Genomic DNA, 18,406 nt, shown 5'->3' with positions numbered 1-18,406 from the left:
TTTCACAGCGCTGATAGCCTTCGAAGCACGCTGTTGTCCCCTATCCTAGCTTTCGCCTGTTCGGCTTCTCCGTATTCTGATTGAAAAACAGACCTTCGACAAACTCTGTTAGGCTCGCCCTATCTCCCCGCTCCACGCATCGAATGTAAAGAAAAAACTGATGTTTGGCACCAGTGTCTCGTTCTTCCGCGCGCGTCTTGCACCTTGGCACGTGCCTCGTCAAACCGGAAGCACTGGCAAGCCGAGCGGCCAGACAGTGAACGCGCGCATGACTGGAGTCTTGCCAGTGACCACACATTATGCATTAAAGCAGCGCCGGGCGCCCGTCGATACTCACTCCCTCTGGCGTCGGGCGTCAGGGCCAGGTCGTGGTCGATGAGCTGCCCGAAGGCCATGACCAGGTGCGTGATATGTCGCGAGTAGGTATCGTGGAGGTGCTGCTCGCGCAGGTCCCAGAGAGCATTGGACACCTGGCGGGCATTGGGCAAAGGGTGGCCGGACAGGGACAGCGTCTTTGGGGAAGACACACCTGCGTTTTTAGCAAATAGGCACGACGTGAAATGAATGGCCGTGATATCGTGTTTTTGGTCGATATGTGAACCGCCGTTTTATGAAACGTATCGTTCGAAAGGAAAACAAAGAAACGTGGAAAAAGTAAGACACATAACAAAAGCAACTGTAGATATATCCGGTATACCAGTTGAAGCTTTGAAAGTAACCAAAGCTGTATAAAATTCGGAGTCTCCTAGAGGACTGAAACCGACTGAGGGCTGGTGAGAACATAGTGGCCTGACATGGAGCATTTTTTTTATCTGCAATGTATACGCTGTAAAATAAAGATTAACTACCGACAATTTAATTATTGGCTTCAGGAAGGGTGTATTAATTCAAGTGTTGCCGATAATTTTGAAGCAAAAAGAAAAAGCAAAAACAAAAGGCGAAAGATCTTCCAGAATGTTCAGACCTAGGTAGAGTTTACGTAAAGTAGCTTTTCGAGGACACCTTGCGCGATAAAGAGTTTGGACGGGATAGCGGTGCTGCGTACATCAGCGTCTCAAGAGGCGCCTCAGTAAGGAAAATGCACTTTTATATGAAGCGCTCTCCCCGATGGAAGTTTGCATGTGGAGTAGCCGAGGAATATGTGCTATCAGCTGGTCGTACATATAAGCTTTAGACAATTTTACTAGGCTGTGAACGTCAGGGGAAGGAGAAAGGAGAGGGGGAGCAAGAAGGCATACAAGCGTTAGACGTTTTTCCTGAGCTCTGAACTTCTGGGGCAAAAGGTAGGGGGCGGGGGGGTTGGTGACGGGAAAAACAAACGAACACACAAATTTGACTATTTCGCTCGTCTCTGAACCTGCGGATTAGAGCTTCCATACTAAAATTGTCGGCCTATATCATAAGCCGGTTACACTAAATGCATTCTGTAAGATCGCCCTGCAGTTCTAGGACGTACTTTCAATGAGCGCTTATACTACGTGGGGCTCTTTTTTTTTTTTTTTTTTACCCTGTGAGAGCTCATCAAAAAATATCCAGATCGGCGAATGGCCTAAAATATAAGCACAGAGAAGGGGTGCTTTATACATAATCAAGCTGGTGTCAAGTGTATCGAACCCCGAATCATTACTACCCTTCCCCTGCTCCTACATAACCCTCAAAATGCTTGCATACATACAAAATACATACATTCGACACAGATGATGTTACTCTACAGGTATACCTCTGAGTCACCTGGTACAGTGGAGGACACCTTACGGTTAGATATCGGCGCACTGACTCACTATCTTGACAGAGAAAGCCTATACCCTGCACCTGACAAATCTGAATTAAAGCTCATTGCAGAAACTCGCTATCAACGCTAAATCAATTACCTTCTCGCACTCACAATGAAAGGTCGTCCCATCCCTCGACTACCACCCTGCCGCATCATCGGACTTCATATCCATTAATCATATGACCAGGTCACTGTTGCTACAATCGTTAAAGTTTACCATCTGTTAACGTGCGCCGCCATCATAGTAAGTACGCTGGGATTAGCGATGTTTCTGTCATGCCTTTAAGACACGCATCAACCTTCAAAAAGGGTTTTTATCTAGTTCCATACCTCATTTTTACCAACCTCCAAAGATATCAGATCGAGGTAGCGCTTGATATATTGTATAAGACCACCTTTAATGTTCCAGTATACATACGCCCACTGGACGGATAATGTCGACTGATGGAAGATATACATATAAGGGTTTTGGTGGTGACTTTTTCCAGTTAACCTCCGCCGAAATCACAACAATGCCATGGCAAGATGATCGTTTTAGGTTAGAGCTTTAATTTGATCCTCTTTAGAAGGAGTCTTCTATGTTAGAACTTATTGTTGAGGTTACTTTGTAGTTCACATGGTGCACACAGTACGCGAGGTGAGGAGAGTAATAAATATTACGCGCTAAGTTTGTTCTGGGCAAAGTGGATACGTGCGACCCTTAATTAACTTCTTCTACGCCGTAAAGCGATAAACTGGTATAGAGCATTTCCGGGCAACCCAGCGCTATATGTTTCGGAATCGCCAATTGCACTTGTAGAGAGAAGCACAACTTTTTTTCTTCAACGCCTCTCTCTTCCTGTCTATTGGGCAAGCCATCGTGACTGCGATAAAGTTGGAGACGGCAAAGTTATGTTACAACCGTGTATAGCGAGATTACATGTTCGCAAGCAGCTTGCAACAGCCTTGTGTGGGTCGGCGTCCTCCAAGTCTCCACAGTTGTGTTCCAAGTAAGCCACAAATAAGATCGCCTGTTGTCATAATGCTAACCTTCATTCGAAGGCTGGTTTACTGAGAGCGGGAACCGCTAAGACGTGACACTGAATGGCCTGAACACACACTGAAAGCGTTTCCGTCAAAAGCGGGACCACCCTGCCGATGCCATAATAATAATAATAAAAAAGAGGGCTCGTTACACGTCAAAGGACGCTCGCCCTCGCACAAGAGGCTCGCGCCGCGGCCGTCAAAGGTCGCCTCGCGTTCACAACTGGCTCACCTCCGCGTGCCGACCCACATTAAGAAGTGTTCTTGTGATCGACCCCGAACAAACACGTCCTTTCCGGGAAGCTCACGAGTCGCCTGATGGATTAACCCTGACCGCGTAAACGCGGCGTCGACGAGCGACCGATTAGATCTGAAAGGGGGTCAGAAGGAAAAAAGTGAGAAAGGTAAGCAGAACGGGAAGCCGCCCGTGGCGTTCTTACAGTCCCTGCTACTTTCTGCAGGGCGCATTCACCTTCCCTCGCGGAAGCCCTCTCATGAGGGGCCCTCGTCGCATTACCGCACAAAGGCCGGGCTGCACAGTGCTTTCGATGTTTTTTTCTTTTGGCATAGCTCCTTTTTTGTAACGTTCACTCTTTCATTCATCTGTGTTTATTGCATTTTTTTCCCTTTCCGACATTGACGGTGGCCTGACCGCTGGCGAGATTTCCGAGACGAATGCGGATTAGATGAGCGATATGGGAGAGGCAGACACGGAAGCCGTGCGTCTCTACACTGCGGCGAAGAGTATCGGGAATGGATCTGCACTGCAGGACGACGTCAGATGACCTCGTGGAGTGTACGCACACGAAGAGAGAGAGAGAGAGAGAGAGAGAGAGAGAGAGAGAGAGAGAGAGAGAGAGAGAGAGAGAGAGAGAGAGAGAGAGAGAGAGAGAGAGAGTTTGTGGCTTGAGATTTCTGTCGCGATGAAAGTTCATACATGGAGATTTCTACACCAGCGATGACGACATTTGGCTTTTTAACGGATATAATGTTTTCTACTTACAATATTTTGAATGGTTACAGGCTATATAAATCAGTAGGCTCACAAATTGAATCTGAAGAGGGGGAATACTGGAACCGGCGTATGCGTAAATGTGGTAAGGGCAAAGCAAAAGAAAAAAAAAATCCTGATATAGAACCGCGATAAAGGAATGTTTTATATAAGTAGTCAAACGTGCACTATTTCAATAATTTCTTGAACTCGTGCAATCGCATTGGTCATTTCAATGTTGAATGCTTTATTACATGCGCAGTGGGATAAGAAGGTAGTCGTTTGTCTGCCCTAGTTAATCCGTGCTTAGGTGAATGAAATAATATTCGAGGAGTTTTGATTGAGCGAACATTTAATCTCCACGTGCATTTAAAGGTACGATCCAACAGCATTAATGGTTCCGGTGTGTACCCCCTGGGGGATCCTCGTCCGTGGACATGTACTTTGGTACTCGATTAATCGTTATCTCCTAATTTGCGCCTGCATTATTTCATAGATTCCATTAGCGTATAGTCGAAAGCTACCATATCATGCACAAGGCTCCCCGACGCATCTAGATAAAATCTGCAATTTGATAAAGAATGGGCCTGCGTGGCTGAGGGGTAGCTTGCAATGTCTTAATCAAGTTCCAAGTGCCCTGCTGTATTTGATTCTCCTTTCGAAGCAGCTCTGTTCAGCAGTATACAAACACGCACGCAAAGCGCTTGATGACGTCCATGTGAGGCGCTTCGTTTCACTGCTGAGGTTCGCTAACCTAATTTTTTTTTTTAGACAGTCCATGGATATCTATAGGATTATGCCAATAAAATCGCGTCCGGAGCACCCTACTCGAAAATCCGGAGGTCGTGGGATCGTATACCACCGTCGACACACACTTGTTTTTTTTTTTTTCTGTTTTCTAATAAACTATCTTCACGACATTATTTTTTTCACCATTGATAAAAAATATAACACTTCTCAGTGCTTTCTTGGTATCAATGGCTATTGTCTTCATACGCTTGTATCCCTCTGTCGTTATAAACTGGTGCCGCATCGATGCTGGCCAATGTTTACAGATCACGTCTAAGACATAAGTTCTGGGGCGTGAATACTATCAGCAGGAATGACAGCGGCTAACAGGAGTGAACAGGAGAGCTTCAGCAGTTTTTAAATTTTGCATACGAGAGAAACAATTTATTCAGTGCATTTGATATCAGTAGGAGGTTTTGAATAGCTGAACCGTCTTTCATGACTTGAATATTCCATTCGCATGCTCTTTACGTATCAATAGTGTATTCTTTGTTAGGGTTGTGGCGTCTGTGGTCACCAACTGCGGAACGCTCGTTATGAGGAAGGTTGCCAGGTGTGTGCAGGCCGCCTTCGTTAATTGAGGGAATCCCGGTAGCTGCAGCTGCTCAGCCAGCGGCGCGGACCAACGACGTAATACAGATCCTGCAGCTAGACATGTGAAATACATCGGAAGTCTTGAATGACATGAAAAAGAAAAAGGGGGGGGGGGGGGGAAGGAGGGATTGTTTCACGATTTTTTTCTGCGAAAAATTGAAAATTGTGAAAAAATAAACACATGGCAAGAACAGCGTGGACTGTTTCGCTAAATAGCACAACTATCAATGAAAGTCTTAGCATTATCAGATTATTCACAACTATAGCTTAGGCGGTGAGCCGCATAAACCAAGGCATGTGATATGTGTATATCACTTGCAACAGTACCACCTCTTTTTTTTTTTTTTGTACGTTGTTCGTGCTGTCCGTGACTAATGCCATCAGTTCCACTGCTTCGAAGGCAGCGTCAATTTGGTTATGCAGTTCTGGAGTGGTATGATCTACGAGAGACGCCGCCCCCTTGATTTTTTCGGTAACGAGGGCTCTTCTTTGCATCTTCAGTGTGCCGACTCAGCTGTTTGACTCGATGACTGCGCTGATAAACATTGCCGATGCATAGCGTTTGTTTCATTGACATTACCTTCCTTGATGTCCAGCCGAAATCTCTTACACGAAAGCAGGTGCCTTGCCAAACATTTCGCCCTAGAAAACCCGTGCTAAGATGTGGCGCATGCATACTTCTAGCTTATTTATTTATTTATTTATTTATTTATTTATTTATTTATTTATTTATTTATTTATTTATTTATTTATTTATTTATTTATTTATTTATTTATTTATTTATTTATTTATTTATTTATTTATTTATTTATTTATTTATTTATACCTCAATGCCCCTGTGCAGGGGTTTTGCATGAGTGGTGGGATGTTTCACAAAAGTTCTTTGATTTATACCACCCTTTCTCCTTTCCGTGGTCGTTCCACAGTCAGAAAGTGCTTTTAGAGGTTAAACGGTGGGCGAAATTTCTCAATTTTCGCTCCAATATACCAATATACTCGTCGGCTTTTGTGGAAGCGAAACGCAAGGCGTGCTGTCGGATATATCAGTGCATTGTAACGTAAACTTAATTATCGCGAGACCTTCAATGCCATGATCCTCGTATAGTCTGAGCCCTCCTAAGGACGCCAAACACCATAGAAGTCTAAAAGCAAGTTATGACAATTGCTCTCTATTACTTTAGGGGTTTTAGTGGTTTTAAATCTAAAAAAATAAACTTTAATTGGAAGTAACCCCGGAAGGAGACTGCAGCCATGAAATTAGGAGACGCCTACTTCTGGGAAAGAGAGCCATCGCTAGTCTTGACCGCCTAGTGAAGAGCAGAGACATTAGTCTGCCAACCAAGATCCGTATAACTCGTGCTATGGTCGTTCCAGTTGTGATGTATGGATGCGAGGGTTGGACTGTGAAGAAGGCTGACCGCCGAAGAATTGACGTGTTTGAATTGTGGTGCTGGCGGAGAATCTTGAGAGTTCCTTGGACGGCCAGAAGATCAAATCAGTCGATATTGTCGACCATAAACCCTGACTGCTTATTGGAGGGTCAAATTCTAAAGTTAAAACTCACCTACTTTGATCATCTCATGAGAAGAGAGGAGTCGCTGGAGAAAGATTTGATGTTGGGAAAAGTTGAGGGTCACCGGAGAAGGGGTAGGCAGCGAACGCGATGGTTAGATGGCATCCTCGAGGCGCTGCAGATGAATTGTTATGTGATGTTAGGAAGATAGTGAGAGACCGGAAAGCGTGGCGTGATATGGTCCATAGGGTCACGAAGAGTCGGACACGACTGAACGACTGAACTGAACTGAACTACTCAAAAAGCTCTGAAACCGCATTATTAATTTTTTCAATGTTCTCGCGTTTGTTTGCTTCACTAAAAAATAATAAAAAAAAAATACCGTTCTTGTCTGCGAAATTTCTGATTTGTTTTTCGACTTTTACGTGTATACTCTTAACTCGCTGATTGGGTTATATTTTGCGTGATTGTTCGAGCTCTTGTTCCGCACTTCATCCTCTTCGTCGGTTGCGCGATTATCAAAAGCAGGCTAGTAGTATAGACTGTTTTATTATGGGCGCTGCCATTTTGTGTATGTGGCGCCATCTAGCGGTCGAGTTATGAACAACTGCCATGCTGGTATGTGGGGTTCCATCCGCAGAACAGGCGACAAGTAGCGCAAATCGGCATTTTGGAGCTTTCGCATGCTAATTTTTGCTTTCTGAAAGTACCTAGCTGAAAGAAAAAAAAAAAGTCAGTAGCAGCGAAGCCATTCGGTCAGAAATGACAAAACATTATGCTCCTAATCAGGTCGGCTGAAGGCTACAAGCCTGATTACAATAGTGTGTAACTTTTATGTGGAATAGAGAGGCGGCGGTGCACCACTGGCCGCGAGGGCAGCTTTCGATCTACGTTTTGTTTTTAAATGATTTCTAGAGACGGCTTACCGTAACAATTTGAGGAAAGAAAGAAAGCGAATGTAGCCGTTTTATGTCACGTTTAGGAGCAATGCTAATCGCGCTACATTTGTTGGGTCAACCGATCATTCATATACTCTTTACTGCTTGAGCGGCTACTGCGGAAGTTCCCACACCTCCACTGGGGTTTTATTCTTAAGTATCCATTATCCAATTCGGATCCATTTACTCTACCCTGGCTTCTTTTGTTAGGTGACAATCAGGTAGGGTGTTCAAGCATCCACTACCAGGCAATCGGATTTCAGCATTGCCTACATGACTCCACGACCTGCTTGCCGATATGTGCGGGGAGTGGCGATGACTTGTCAACGGCAGGAGCAGCTATCCTGCAATTTCTCTGACTGGACGTTAGCTACGTTTGTCTGACGCTGCCGTCATGCTGACATCCAAATACAAGATAAAATGAACAATTTATACCTATGAAATAGTGACCTTAAATAATGTCCCATAACGACCTCATCAAAAGTTGCTTTCGTCAACAATTTAATAGCTAATTTTTCGTCGCAAGGTTTGCTTACTACAAGCGATCGCTGCTATTCCTATGATCATATTCCCATCTATTATCGGCAGCAAATCTTACGAGATGCGTGTTTAAAAAAAAATATTATAGCGCTGTTTCACTATATAAGTTGACAACCAATTTATTAGTATATCGTTGTCTTCAAGTGGGACAGGTTCTTTCATACTTGCATTAACCTCAGGTGACTGAATCGAAATAGTTCTTTACCTGGAGGCATCTCGTAAATATTTGCCGTAAGGAATATCATCCACTTGTTGCCCAAAGACTGCCATTGTTGCACGGGTATTCAATTTTTCGGGTCCCTGCTCTACAAACACAGTGTTCGGAACTCGCACGAAAGGCTGCTAAAGCGAAACATTTTTGGTTGGGGCTTGAAATTCAGAAGCTGCTCGTCTTCGCCCAATCGAGTGAGTTGTAAGTGGAATAGTGTAGAGCGACACACACGCATACCACCGCTGTTAATCTTTTATCTTCTGGTAACCATCTTCTTTTGGTTGTTATCTTTTTGTTAATTCAAACAACTGAGTAAAAAAAAAAAAAGATTGTGCTAACCGCGGCAGCTCTTAGCAGCTAAACTGCGGCTGGCGGAAATGAAACGATCAGGGAAATGAAGGAAAGAAAGGGGCGAAAGAAGGAAGAACAGGGAAAGAAAGCACATCGCTCACATCAGCTAATCGGCTTATATACTTTGCGGCTATTCAAGACACCCTGTGTGCAAAAGACTGGAACGTGCGCCCTTTCTCCGTAGAATGCCCTGCCGCCCCCGCTGCTATCACCGCGTCCCCTCATACCAGAGAGGAGGAGCCGCGCAGCGCGTTCCGGTTCGAGGCTATTTTCCTCCTCGCCGCGAAAACTGTGGGGCCTATTGGTGAAGCGACGCAGAAAAAATTAACGTCTTTCGTATCCTATCCTACGAAAGACGTTAATTTCTCCTGAAATGTATTGTGCTAGTAGTAGACGAGAAAGAAGCGGTCCATATCTTCTTCTCACAGGGTACCCACCGGTTTTCAATGGGTACCAACACCTCAGATGGCTTTGGCGTGGCCGCATGTGTGTTTCAAGGATATGTGAAGTGTCTATGACTCTCTTGCGCTGCAGATTACCGAAACTAAATCTGTATTTATGTCGTTCGGGGCTATCCGCTACTAATCTCTGTGAGTCTTGCAAAGAAATTGAATCCATAGATCATTTTTTTCTCTTCTGCCAGAGGTTCGCATCTCTCCGCAAAACTTACTTAGCAACTCCCCTTTCGAGATTAGGCCTTCCACTAACCATTCCAGTTCTCTCCTTCGGAGCAAGCGTCAAGGGATATGCCTTAAAAGCAGTGTGCGATTCTATTCATGATTACATAATTTCAACAGGTAGATTCCTATGCTAGGTACGATTTCATTACCTTTTCTTTTCCTTTTTATTTTTCCAAATTCTAGTTAAAGATCCATATTTATCTGAATACTCCAGTCCTTGAGCATAATTATTTACAAACTACAATGCACCCTGGCCAATCCCCCGCCGTGGGTATGTGCCATTTTGTCTCAGGTCATCATCATCATCAATGGGTACAAGCTTTCCCCCGGCCTGATGCTTGGATCTTCTGGGATGAAATGCTTGGGAAAAGGGCACAGCTCACATTGTCACAGACGGCGACACACTTGATGTTCAATGGAAAGAGATCCGGTGAGGAGCGGTGAGAGTCAGCGGAAGCGCCTTGCCGAAGTAATCAGCCACGCCTTTCTCGAAGTTGGCGTGTACAGACATTTGTCGGGTGGCGGTAAACGAAGTCTTACCGAGGCATCGGGAGGAAGCTCGTCGCTCGCATCATACTACCGGAGGAACTGGCTCGACATGTTGTTCACGTTGAAGAGCCAGCAAAGAACGGTGTCTTGGGCCTAGAACGAGCGAAAATTCAAAAGCCGGGATGTGCGAGGGGCTATTATAACGCGCATATCGGCGGGACGTGAGACAACAGTGCGAAGAATGCGGCCGAAAACCAGGTTCGGCAGAGTGCCAAGCTAGTGCGGAGCTTGCGGATGTGGCGTGTCGGTGGTGGACCAGAAGGTCGGATGAAGGGCTAGTAGGAGCAGGGTTGTCACGTTCGGGCTGTCGTTCATAGTCACCAACTCTGAAACGCTCAGCTGGTTGATGAGGAAGGTTGCCCGGCGATTGCAAGCTACCTCCATTCATTGAAGAGGTCCCGTTAGCCACGGCTGATCAACCAGCTGCGCGAATAGATGAAGTGGTACTGCTCCTGGCTCGACTGCTGGGGTTCTATTTTGTGCGAGCCTTCGAGCTCCTGCTCTGCACATAAACCTTTTTGTCGGCTGTGCGATTATCAAACAACACGACCGGTACGCTACTAAGAGTTACTTTTGCCGCACCTTGCCGCGGCGTCTCAGTGGTTATGGTGCTCATGTTACTGAACCCAGAGACACGGGATCAAATCATGGCCGCGGCGGCTGTGTTTGGATAGAAGTGAAAAGCAGAGCGTCCTTGTACTCTACGATTTCATCGGACGGTAAAGAACACCAGGGGGTTGAAATTTCCAGAATCCCCCACTATTGATTTCCTTATAGCCTGAGTCGCTTTGCAATGTTAAATCCTATAAATCAAACAAAAGTTTGCCCGCTCCACACGTTACTGATGTTGAAGAGAAAGCCGGGGCGTTGTTTCCCTTGGAAATCCACTTCCACAGAGGAGGAGTGCTCAACGATAAGTGGCTTTTAACTTTCTTAGAAATAGAGGATATCGTTAATAATATGTCACTTTCACAGGCTCCTGGACTTGATAACAAAGTTCTGGAAAAATTAGCTGGGGTTTAGCTTTAGTTATAACCGGTGGGTTGCGTAAGAAAAGCCGACGTAGCTTCTCGTTCTGTTCTTTCATTCTTCTCCTTTTTCTGCTTTTTCTTTTTCTTCTTTTCCTTCTTCTTCTTTCTTCTGCGGCGCGGCGTGGTTACCGACCGAGTTTACCTGACAGCTTGAAGAGGGGCCCCATCTGCGGTCGCTCTAAGGTCAAATGTGGCTAACGGCCGGGTTTACGCGACGGGCTGAAACCTGGTGTAGTATTTCTTACGCAATAAAACTGAATAATACTAACTCGTGGCTGAACAACGGGGTAACACTGATTGCAAGTGCCTAATTAGTTTGTCAAGAACAGGAAACCAGAATCTAGAAGTTGAGATCCAGTGGTAGGGAAGATGTAGGGACGGATTTGTTCAAGTCGTTAAATTGACATGAAAGCACTAAATCCCATGCGTGTATATATATATATATATATATATATATATATATATATATATATATATATATATATATATATATATATATGCGTCTTTCATAGCCTGAGTTGCTTTGTGACGTTAAACCCCACAAACCAACTATATATATATATATATATATATATATATATATATATATATATATATATATATATATATATATATATATATATATATATATATATATATATATATATAGTGTGATCTGGAACTATTCGTTCAGTTTTTCAATTTATCGGGCTTTAGAAACAGGCTGGCTGATGTGAACTATGGTATCATTTCTCAATTTTTTTTTTGACTGAAGTCGAAAAAGTTTATTAGTGAACAATGATCGAATGGGTCCGCAATAGCATATCATATCAGGACTTCACGACTGCTGCCAAGAGAAATCGCATACGGGCCTTCTAATCGGTTGTACAGACCGGTTATGTAATTAGGAGATGATGATCTTGCTCTACAATTTGCGCTAACAATTATGCTGTTCAATATCCAAAGCATATGAGAATAAAACAAGTTCCGTTACCAGAGCAGTAATATTTATTTTATACTACCGTCTAGGTAATCGCAAGCAGCATTGCAAAGTCGCTGGCTTATAGTGTGTTGGAACGTGCAGAGAGCTAAACTGCCTCACTGTTGCGTAATGAAAAGCTTGGAGATCGTCCCCGAACGCTAGCTACTGGCGCAGTTTCTGATTGATACGTGGACAGAGGAGAAAGTGCTTTTGGCTCCTGCCCATATCGCTAAAACGTGTACAGCATGACGCGTGGAATACGACGGCACGGTATTTGACACGATGCAAATGATCGCGAATCACAATCGCAGCGCGGGGTATCACTGCCGGCCACTTTCAATGCAGCAGCTTTCTCAGTGTCGGGGAATCAGCACACCCTTTCTCTCGTAACTGTTGCTCTTTGTGCTGATAAACAAACAAAAAGTTGCTTGCCTTGAGAAGAAGAGATGACTGTGAATATTTAATCGGATGGTGAATCAGAAAAGTATCTAAGGCTGAACGATAACACTTGTGCGTGCTAAGAAAGCAGTCATTGTTGTCTTTCACAAATGTATGTTGGGGTCAGTGCAAAACTTCCTCTCTTTTTTTTTATACCTATCAGCCAAGGAGGCTTCTAGAACACATGCGTGCATAACGTTGATCGAGGTTACCAGCGTTTTCAAGAGGATATGGGTAAAAGGAACTGAAAAGTAAAATTAGTAGTACGAAAAGAAGCACTAAACAAAAACTGAAACTGTGTATTTTGCATCATGAGCGTGCCTGCCCAGGCGGTATCTTAGTCATTTCCTTACCAGGTGAAAACAGACAATTGCAATGTGGTGTGCGTGAAACGTTTTTCCGGTATTAATTTTAAAATTGACTCATTTGCAGCATATTGTAGCGTAGTCAATAAAGTTCTCTCTAACAGCGTAACACATTGTATTACTGGAAATAACATATTTTCAGAGTTAATAAACTCTTCATGTTAAAGCTGCAAGGGATAAAAAAAACGAAAAAAAAAAACGATTCCCTTCTCGCGCACAGCATTTAACGCTGCAATGAGAAATAGTGCAGTGACAGGGTGGACTTCGGTCCGTCCACAGTAGAAAACAGAGTCCACTACGCTGCTGATGGAAAGGAATACTTCACAGCGTGCCCGATACCTTCAGCGGCCAATCTACTTGGCAATGGCAGAAGCGTAATTTACAGATGGGCCCCTGTTGATAGGGTGATGCAAACATCCTTTTTAAAAACTAAAATATGATGATTTAGCGCCATATTTTCGCATATAGTCAAGTGTTGATGTCCGAAATCGCGACCACATTGTAGCTGCTGAGCAGGGTAAGTGCGAAATGGGGATGCAACCTCGGGGACCATGCTTGTCGCGATCACTTCGCGTGGACAGGGTTAGTGTGATTTCGCGACATACTGAAAAGTATTAACCGTCTTGAAGCGGCTTCGCTTGTTCAGAAGGAGGCATTTCACGGCTTTGTTGAAGTTAAGCGATTTAAATATGTGCGGTAGTTGAAGAGTTAAGGTGAAAGGAAATTAATTAGGCGGTTCAACTATGTACATATTTGTGAGATCCGGAGCAACCACGTTCCCGCGATTACTGGGGCAAAGAATGCACCAATTCTCTTCGATATATGCAGAGAAAAGCATGACCGACAAGTTATTATAAAACAGATATTAGACGACTACCAAAAGGTTTACAACCTGACAATGTGGCTTCTTAGTGAGGAGTTAACGTCCCTAAGTAAGTACAACATGCTCACTCCAGTGTCACAACACAAACCAGAGTACAGCCGTCAGCCAGAACGATGTGGCAGAACTGTCGAACAAAAGGCTTTCGTGACTGGTATCTTTCCCGTTCTCGATGCAGAATTTCCAGCAACCCCTTTCCTCCTCTGTAAGCTACCACGAGTGTTTATAATGCGCTAAGCCAACGGGTTGCAACACTGAGCTGCAAATATCCTGAAATTTTCTCCTAGTCTGTAACGGGACCTCGCCTGCCAGTTGGGCAAGAATCCCCCCCTTAAAAAAAAAGTTTGTTCGCACATTCCGCTCAAATCTAGAAGGAGTACCCCATGTTGAGATGGTGGGAGGAGACGCCATGGTGACCACTTTTCAGCACCGCTTCACCGCGCCCTTGGCTGTTGTTCGACAATGGTTATGAGCGGAGATGTTGAGGGCGGAGGCGGCGTGTCGCGCACAGACGTGCGCGATCTCTTCTTTGTGCAGTTCCCGCTAGCTCAAGAACCCCCAATTGTGGCCAGCTTAATCTCCGTGGCTCTCTAGCACGACTGCTTGCCGCCGGCGCGTTGCTTGGACGTCCCCGGCCGTACAGCGCGGCGCCGTCCGCATGTGATCCGGGTCGTGCTGGGCGCGATGCCAAGCCGGGGCTCACTGCCGCCGTGCCTTCTTAATGTGCGGCGTCCTCACTGTGCAAGCCGCCACGGTGGAGCGTTGCTGGCACGAGCTGAGAGCAGAGGGTGTAGAGGCCTTGCCCGCGGGGTACTTGCTCTTAACTTGACAAAGTTTGGCTATCCCCCATGTCGTGCTTTCTAGGCAAGCCATTGTTAGCCTTGAGTGTTTTTTTTTTTTTTCTCCTTTGATGACCGCTGTGCGATGGCGCTGATAGTGGTGATTACGAGAAAGTGAGACAGAGCTACGATGCGGTACTTGCCTCTAAAGCACTGTTTTTTTAGCTGTACCACGCGAAGAAATTAGACATAGTGCGTTTCTACTGTACGCCATAGGTCGGCGTTTTGCTCTCCCTCGCAGTGGTTCGAGCTTCTTTTTGCCGCAAGTTGTTGGCATGTTTCACCACGTCTAATTGCCTTAAAAAAGCGAGGTTTTCGGTGAATATGCGAGCCATCTCCGCTGTGATAGCAGTTCTCTTAGTCGCATTTCAAGGTGACAATGGCGGTGAATGGCAATCGCGACGAGAAGCGAGAGGTCGTGTTACGTTGTTAACAACACGAATTCTGAGTAGCGGGCAGTGTTTTCAGACTGAGAACGTTAAATATTGTTGCTAAAGGTGGTTTTACATGACATCCTCAGAGTCGCTGCATCCGGTCTCGCAATTTCGAGACCTTGACGGGCCTGCTAAGCAGTGCGTTCTGCTGGTTGGAGTTGCCTCCTAAGTAACAGTGAGGAGTCAGCAAAGCAGGGAATGTAGACAGGCTGCATTTTTACTGTGCGAGAGGGTTACATTAAAAGCACACCCCAAAAGAGGCGAGCTTATCTGACTGTGTAAACGAGCGTGGTGAGGAATACTATGCAAATAGGCGTCAGTCTCTGGGTAATCGCCTGAATAATATCTGAGGTTAATTACTGGGAAATAACTCGAACCAGCATTTTAAATGTTGTGGTATACGTGACAAAAAAAAAAAAAAACCGACCCTTAACCGCAAAGTTGCACTTTTAAGAAAAACAAAGCGCAATTTTACAGTGATAGTTGTATATGTAAAAAGGAAATTGGCAGGGAGGGGGGTGCATTTTTTGGTCAAAGCAGCGTTCGCATGCGTACAAATGTAGTTTTGTTCCCAATGAATCAAATACACTCTTCTTCACGCCCAAGCGAAGCCGTTCTCATGCTGACCAGTGGCAGTGCGCTGTTCGATGGGTATATGTCATAGGGAAATGAATGCAAGGCGCCCAGCAGACACTGCATGCATGCAGATAATATTCTACCCATCTGCTGTCATCTGAACGAGGCAAAGTGGATTTGTGGGCAGGCACACTGAGGTAAATGGCGGTAACAGCCTGCATCATACTTCTGCTCTGGTGGATCTCGTGCTCTCTCGGCTCAGCACATAAAGAATTCGCTGGCTGTTTCACATCTCCAAAAATTCCTTTTTAGCATCATTCGATTAAATATCTCGCACCAGGCACACGGTAAATATAAGACTCAGTTGACAAGAGACAGTCAATCTCTTAGGCTCGCCTATAACAGCCAATCACTTCACGATTAAGGCCGGAAAAAAGAATTTAATATAGTGGACCTGACAACATGGAAGGAAAAGATTTGGTTTGGATCTGCATCGGCAAGAGGGTAGTCTTGACAAGATGGTAGTCTTGACAAACGCAATGGGAAAAGGATTAGTCGCGAATTTTTAATAAGGTCGTTTGCTCGAATTTCATGAAGGATGCCTTCTTAGGTAGCGGCAACAATTGTATGGGACACAATGAGAGCTGGAATGAATAGTTCGCATTCATGACTTCAGCCTCTGACAAACTTGCGCCACCTGCCCGGGGGGCTTTCAGTTACCAAGCCGAAAGGCGGCTATTATAAGGTGGTTTTGAGTCAGTTCTTCGTCCGCAAAAGTTTTCACTACAGGAGATTACCTGCTGACAGACGTTATTTCGAGAGCTTGAACAACTCGAGATGAAAGTTTGCATTTTTCCCTTTCTCTTATAGATTTTCAGACGAAAAATGAGGTATGGCGTTCTGGTTTTAGCACGAACGCTATGTATACACCACTAGCTCCTTAAAAATATATATATACTGCGGCCTAGTCGAACGTTGCAGTAAGCACGCATTGTAAAAGTGCCGGCGCTAGAAGCTTTGTGCACACGAGACGGAACCTTCGTTTTTACACGCAGTCCGGTTTGATCAGCAATGCGCGGCTGCGTGAAAGATATACCCCGTTCGAATTCAGGGGTTTAAGAACTTGGTTCGTTGTGGCGAGCTCAGATTTGGGTGTTTTACATTCCAACCTCGCGCTCAACCCTTTCAAGCCGACAGCGTTTTCCTCCCCACCACTATCGTTCCTGACGGTCATGCAAGGTCTCGGTTTCTGGGTCACTGACTGACCCGCGTGGCAGCTGCCGGGCGACGCCAAGGAATGGCCGCTGCGACCGAAGCTGCCTGCCCGGTCTGGTCTGACCGAGCTGGTTTTGGCGCGGGAGCAGTGCAAGCCGCCTGGGGCTGTTGCGGAGGAGGAGAGAATGCCGCGGGCGGAAGCCGTAATGATAGACAGGTGAAGAGGTCGGTCGTGGGAACATACCTTGGACATAACTCCTAATTCCATGGATCTCGGGAATGGTTGGTTGACACTTCAACTATACTGATGAAACGGCGTCCCATTCATGTCATGCCAGGGTTATCAACGTACTTTTTGTCCGCTTTACCGCGAGCTCTTTATGCTCCAATATTAAGCCGTACAGCCAGCTTACCAAAATAACACAGCAGAAGAGGTGCGTTCGCAATTACTCCTTGTCCTTCGTAAAAAGCGAAGAATCGGTTCGGCGAACCTTTTCGTGCGGTTTTGGCGAAAATTCGTCCAGCAGTAACCCTTTCAGATCATCGTTTTCCGCGTGGTTCTTTCAAGACCAACACTTTTCGCTCAGCATCACACTTGAAAATTTTGTTACGAGGTGGCAAGCCGATGAAGAAAGGAGACAGAACATGACCGATGGCGATGATATATGACGTTTAATGAAAGATGGCGGACTTAGCTCGAGGGCGACTGCCCACGCCAGTGCCCGCTTCGCTTTCGTAAGCTGGCACTCAAAAACCACGGCGCGCAACCCAAATATCTCTTCGAGGTGATATGACCACTTTGACGGGCTTCAGTATATTTACTTAGTCATTCCTTTTTATTCTTAAATAATTGAAGATATTCACTAAGTTCGTCGTGGTAGAGTTCCGAGGACAGATAAAATTTCATCGGGGTTCGGGGTGAAATTTCTCACTCATTCTTTCTTGCATTTGATTTCAAACGTGCAGTTGATTTTGTTTGCACACTTTGCCGCTGAATTCACATGATTGTCCTTTCTGTCTGCATCACCTTATACGGACAATTGTACAAAATCATGAGTTCGCCTCTGCTACGGGGGCAGTTTAGGCAGAAGCATCCAAAGTTAGTAAGTCCACAGAGTTTACTGTAGCCCACTTCTCTGGGGCATTTTTACATAGTTTACGGGCTGCTTTCCTCTTCCATCTTCGGTTGTTACCTTGGCTAATGCTGATGACATGAATTTCTTGATCTCAGGTGCTTCACGGAGGCTTTCGGAAGAGGCAGTTGCCAATGTTATCCGACGTGTCGCGAGATAAGCATTCAATGTTTAGATATAAGTTAGACCCTTCAAATAGTGTTGACGGCTGTTTCAAAATGGCAGTCATATGGACCGGTGCAAACCAGTCGTTTGCTTTCAAAGACCTCCTATTCCCTCTCAGTCCTTTATTATTATAATTCTCAGAGTCTGTCTTAAAACTAGGCTAACCTTCAATGATGCCTTCATCAAGTTGCGTGACAAAATTGATTTCATGACTGCCAAACTTGTATGTTTATTCCGCATTCAGTTTTCTAGCTGTTTCACGATCTGTCGTTAGTTTGCTTGACTGTGAATATTCTTTCCTTCTGGCGATTGCGTCAGGTTATCCTGTAGGCTGCGTCTCCTGGGTCACGTGCTCGAGAACTTCTCTTGTCTGTGCGGCGCATTCTCCCGCTCCTTCATGCGGATTATGCACTAC

General features: G+C 45.2%; 1 protein-coding gene across 1 annotated transcript in view; it reads right to left on the bottom strand.

Annotated features, from left to right (window-relative positions):
• The window catches only part of LOC146178359 (immunomodulatory peroxidase-like), a 97,072-nt gene that overhangs the window by 35,877 nt on the left and 42,789 nt on the right, over positions 1 to 18,406 (bottom strand). Inside the window, exon 3 of the mRNA XM_084578184.1 lies at positions 338 to 529. Coding sequence (XP_084434310.1) covers positions 338 to 529 — 192 coding nt within the window. The remainder of the gene's footprint in view (positions 1 to 337; positions 530 to 18,406) is intronic.

This window comes from Amblyomma maculatum, chromosome 9 (genome assembly GCF_055883805.1).
Source record: "Amblyomma maculatum isolate TAMU_Amacu chromosome 9, ASM5588380v1, whole genome shotgun sequence".
NCBI classification, from domain to species: domain Eukaryota; kingdom Metazoa; phylum Arthropoda; class Arachnida; order Ixodida; family Ixodidae; genus Amblyomma; species Amblyomma maculatum.
This window is presented reverse-complemented; position numbering and strand designations above follow the sequence as displayed.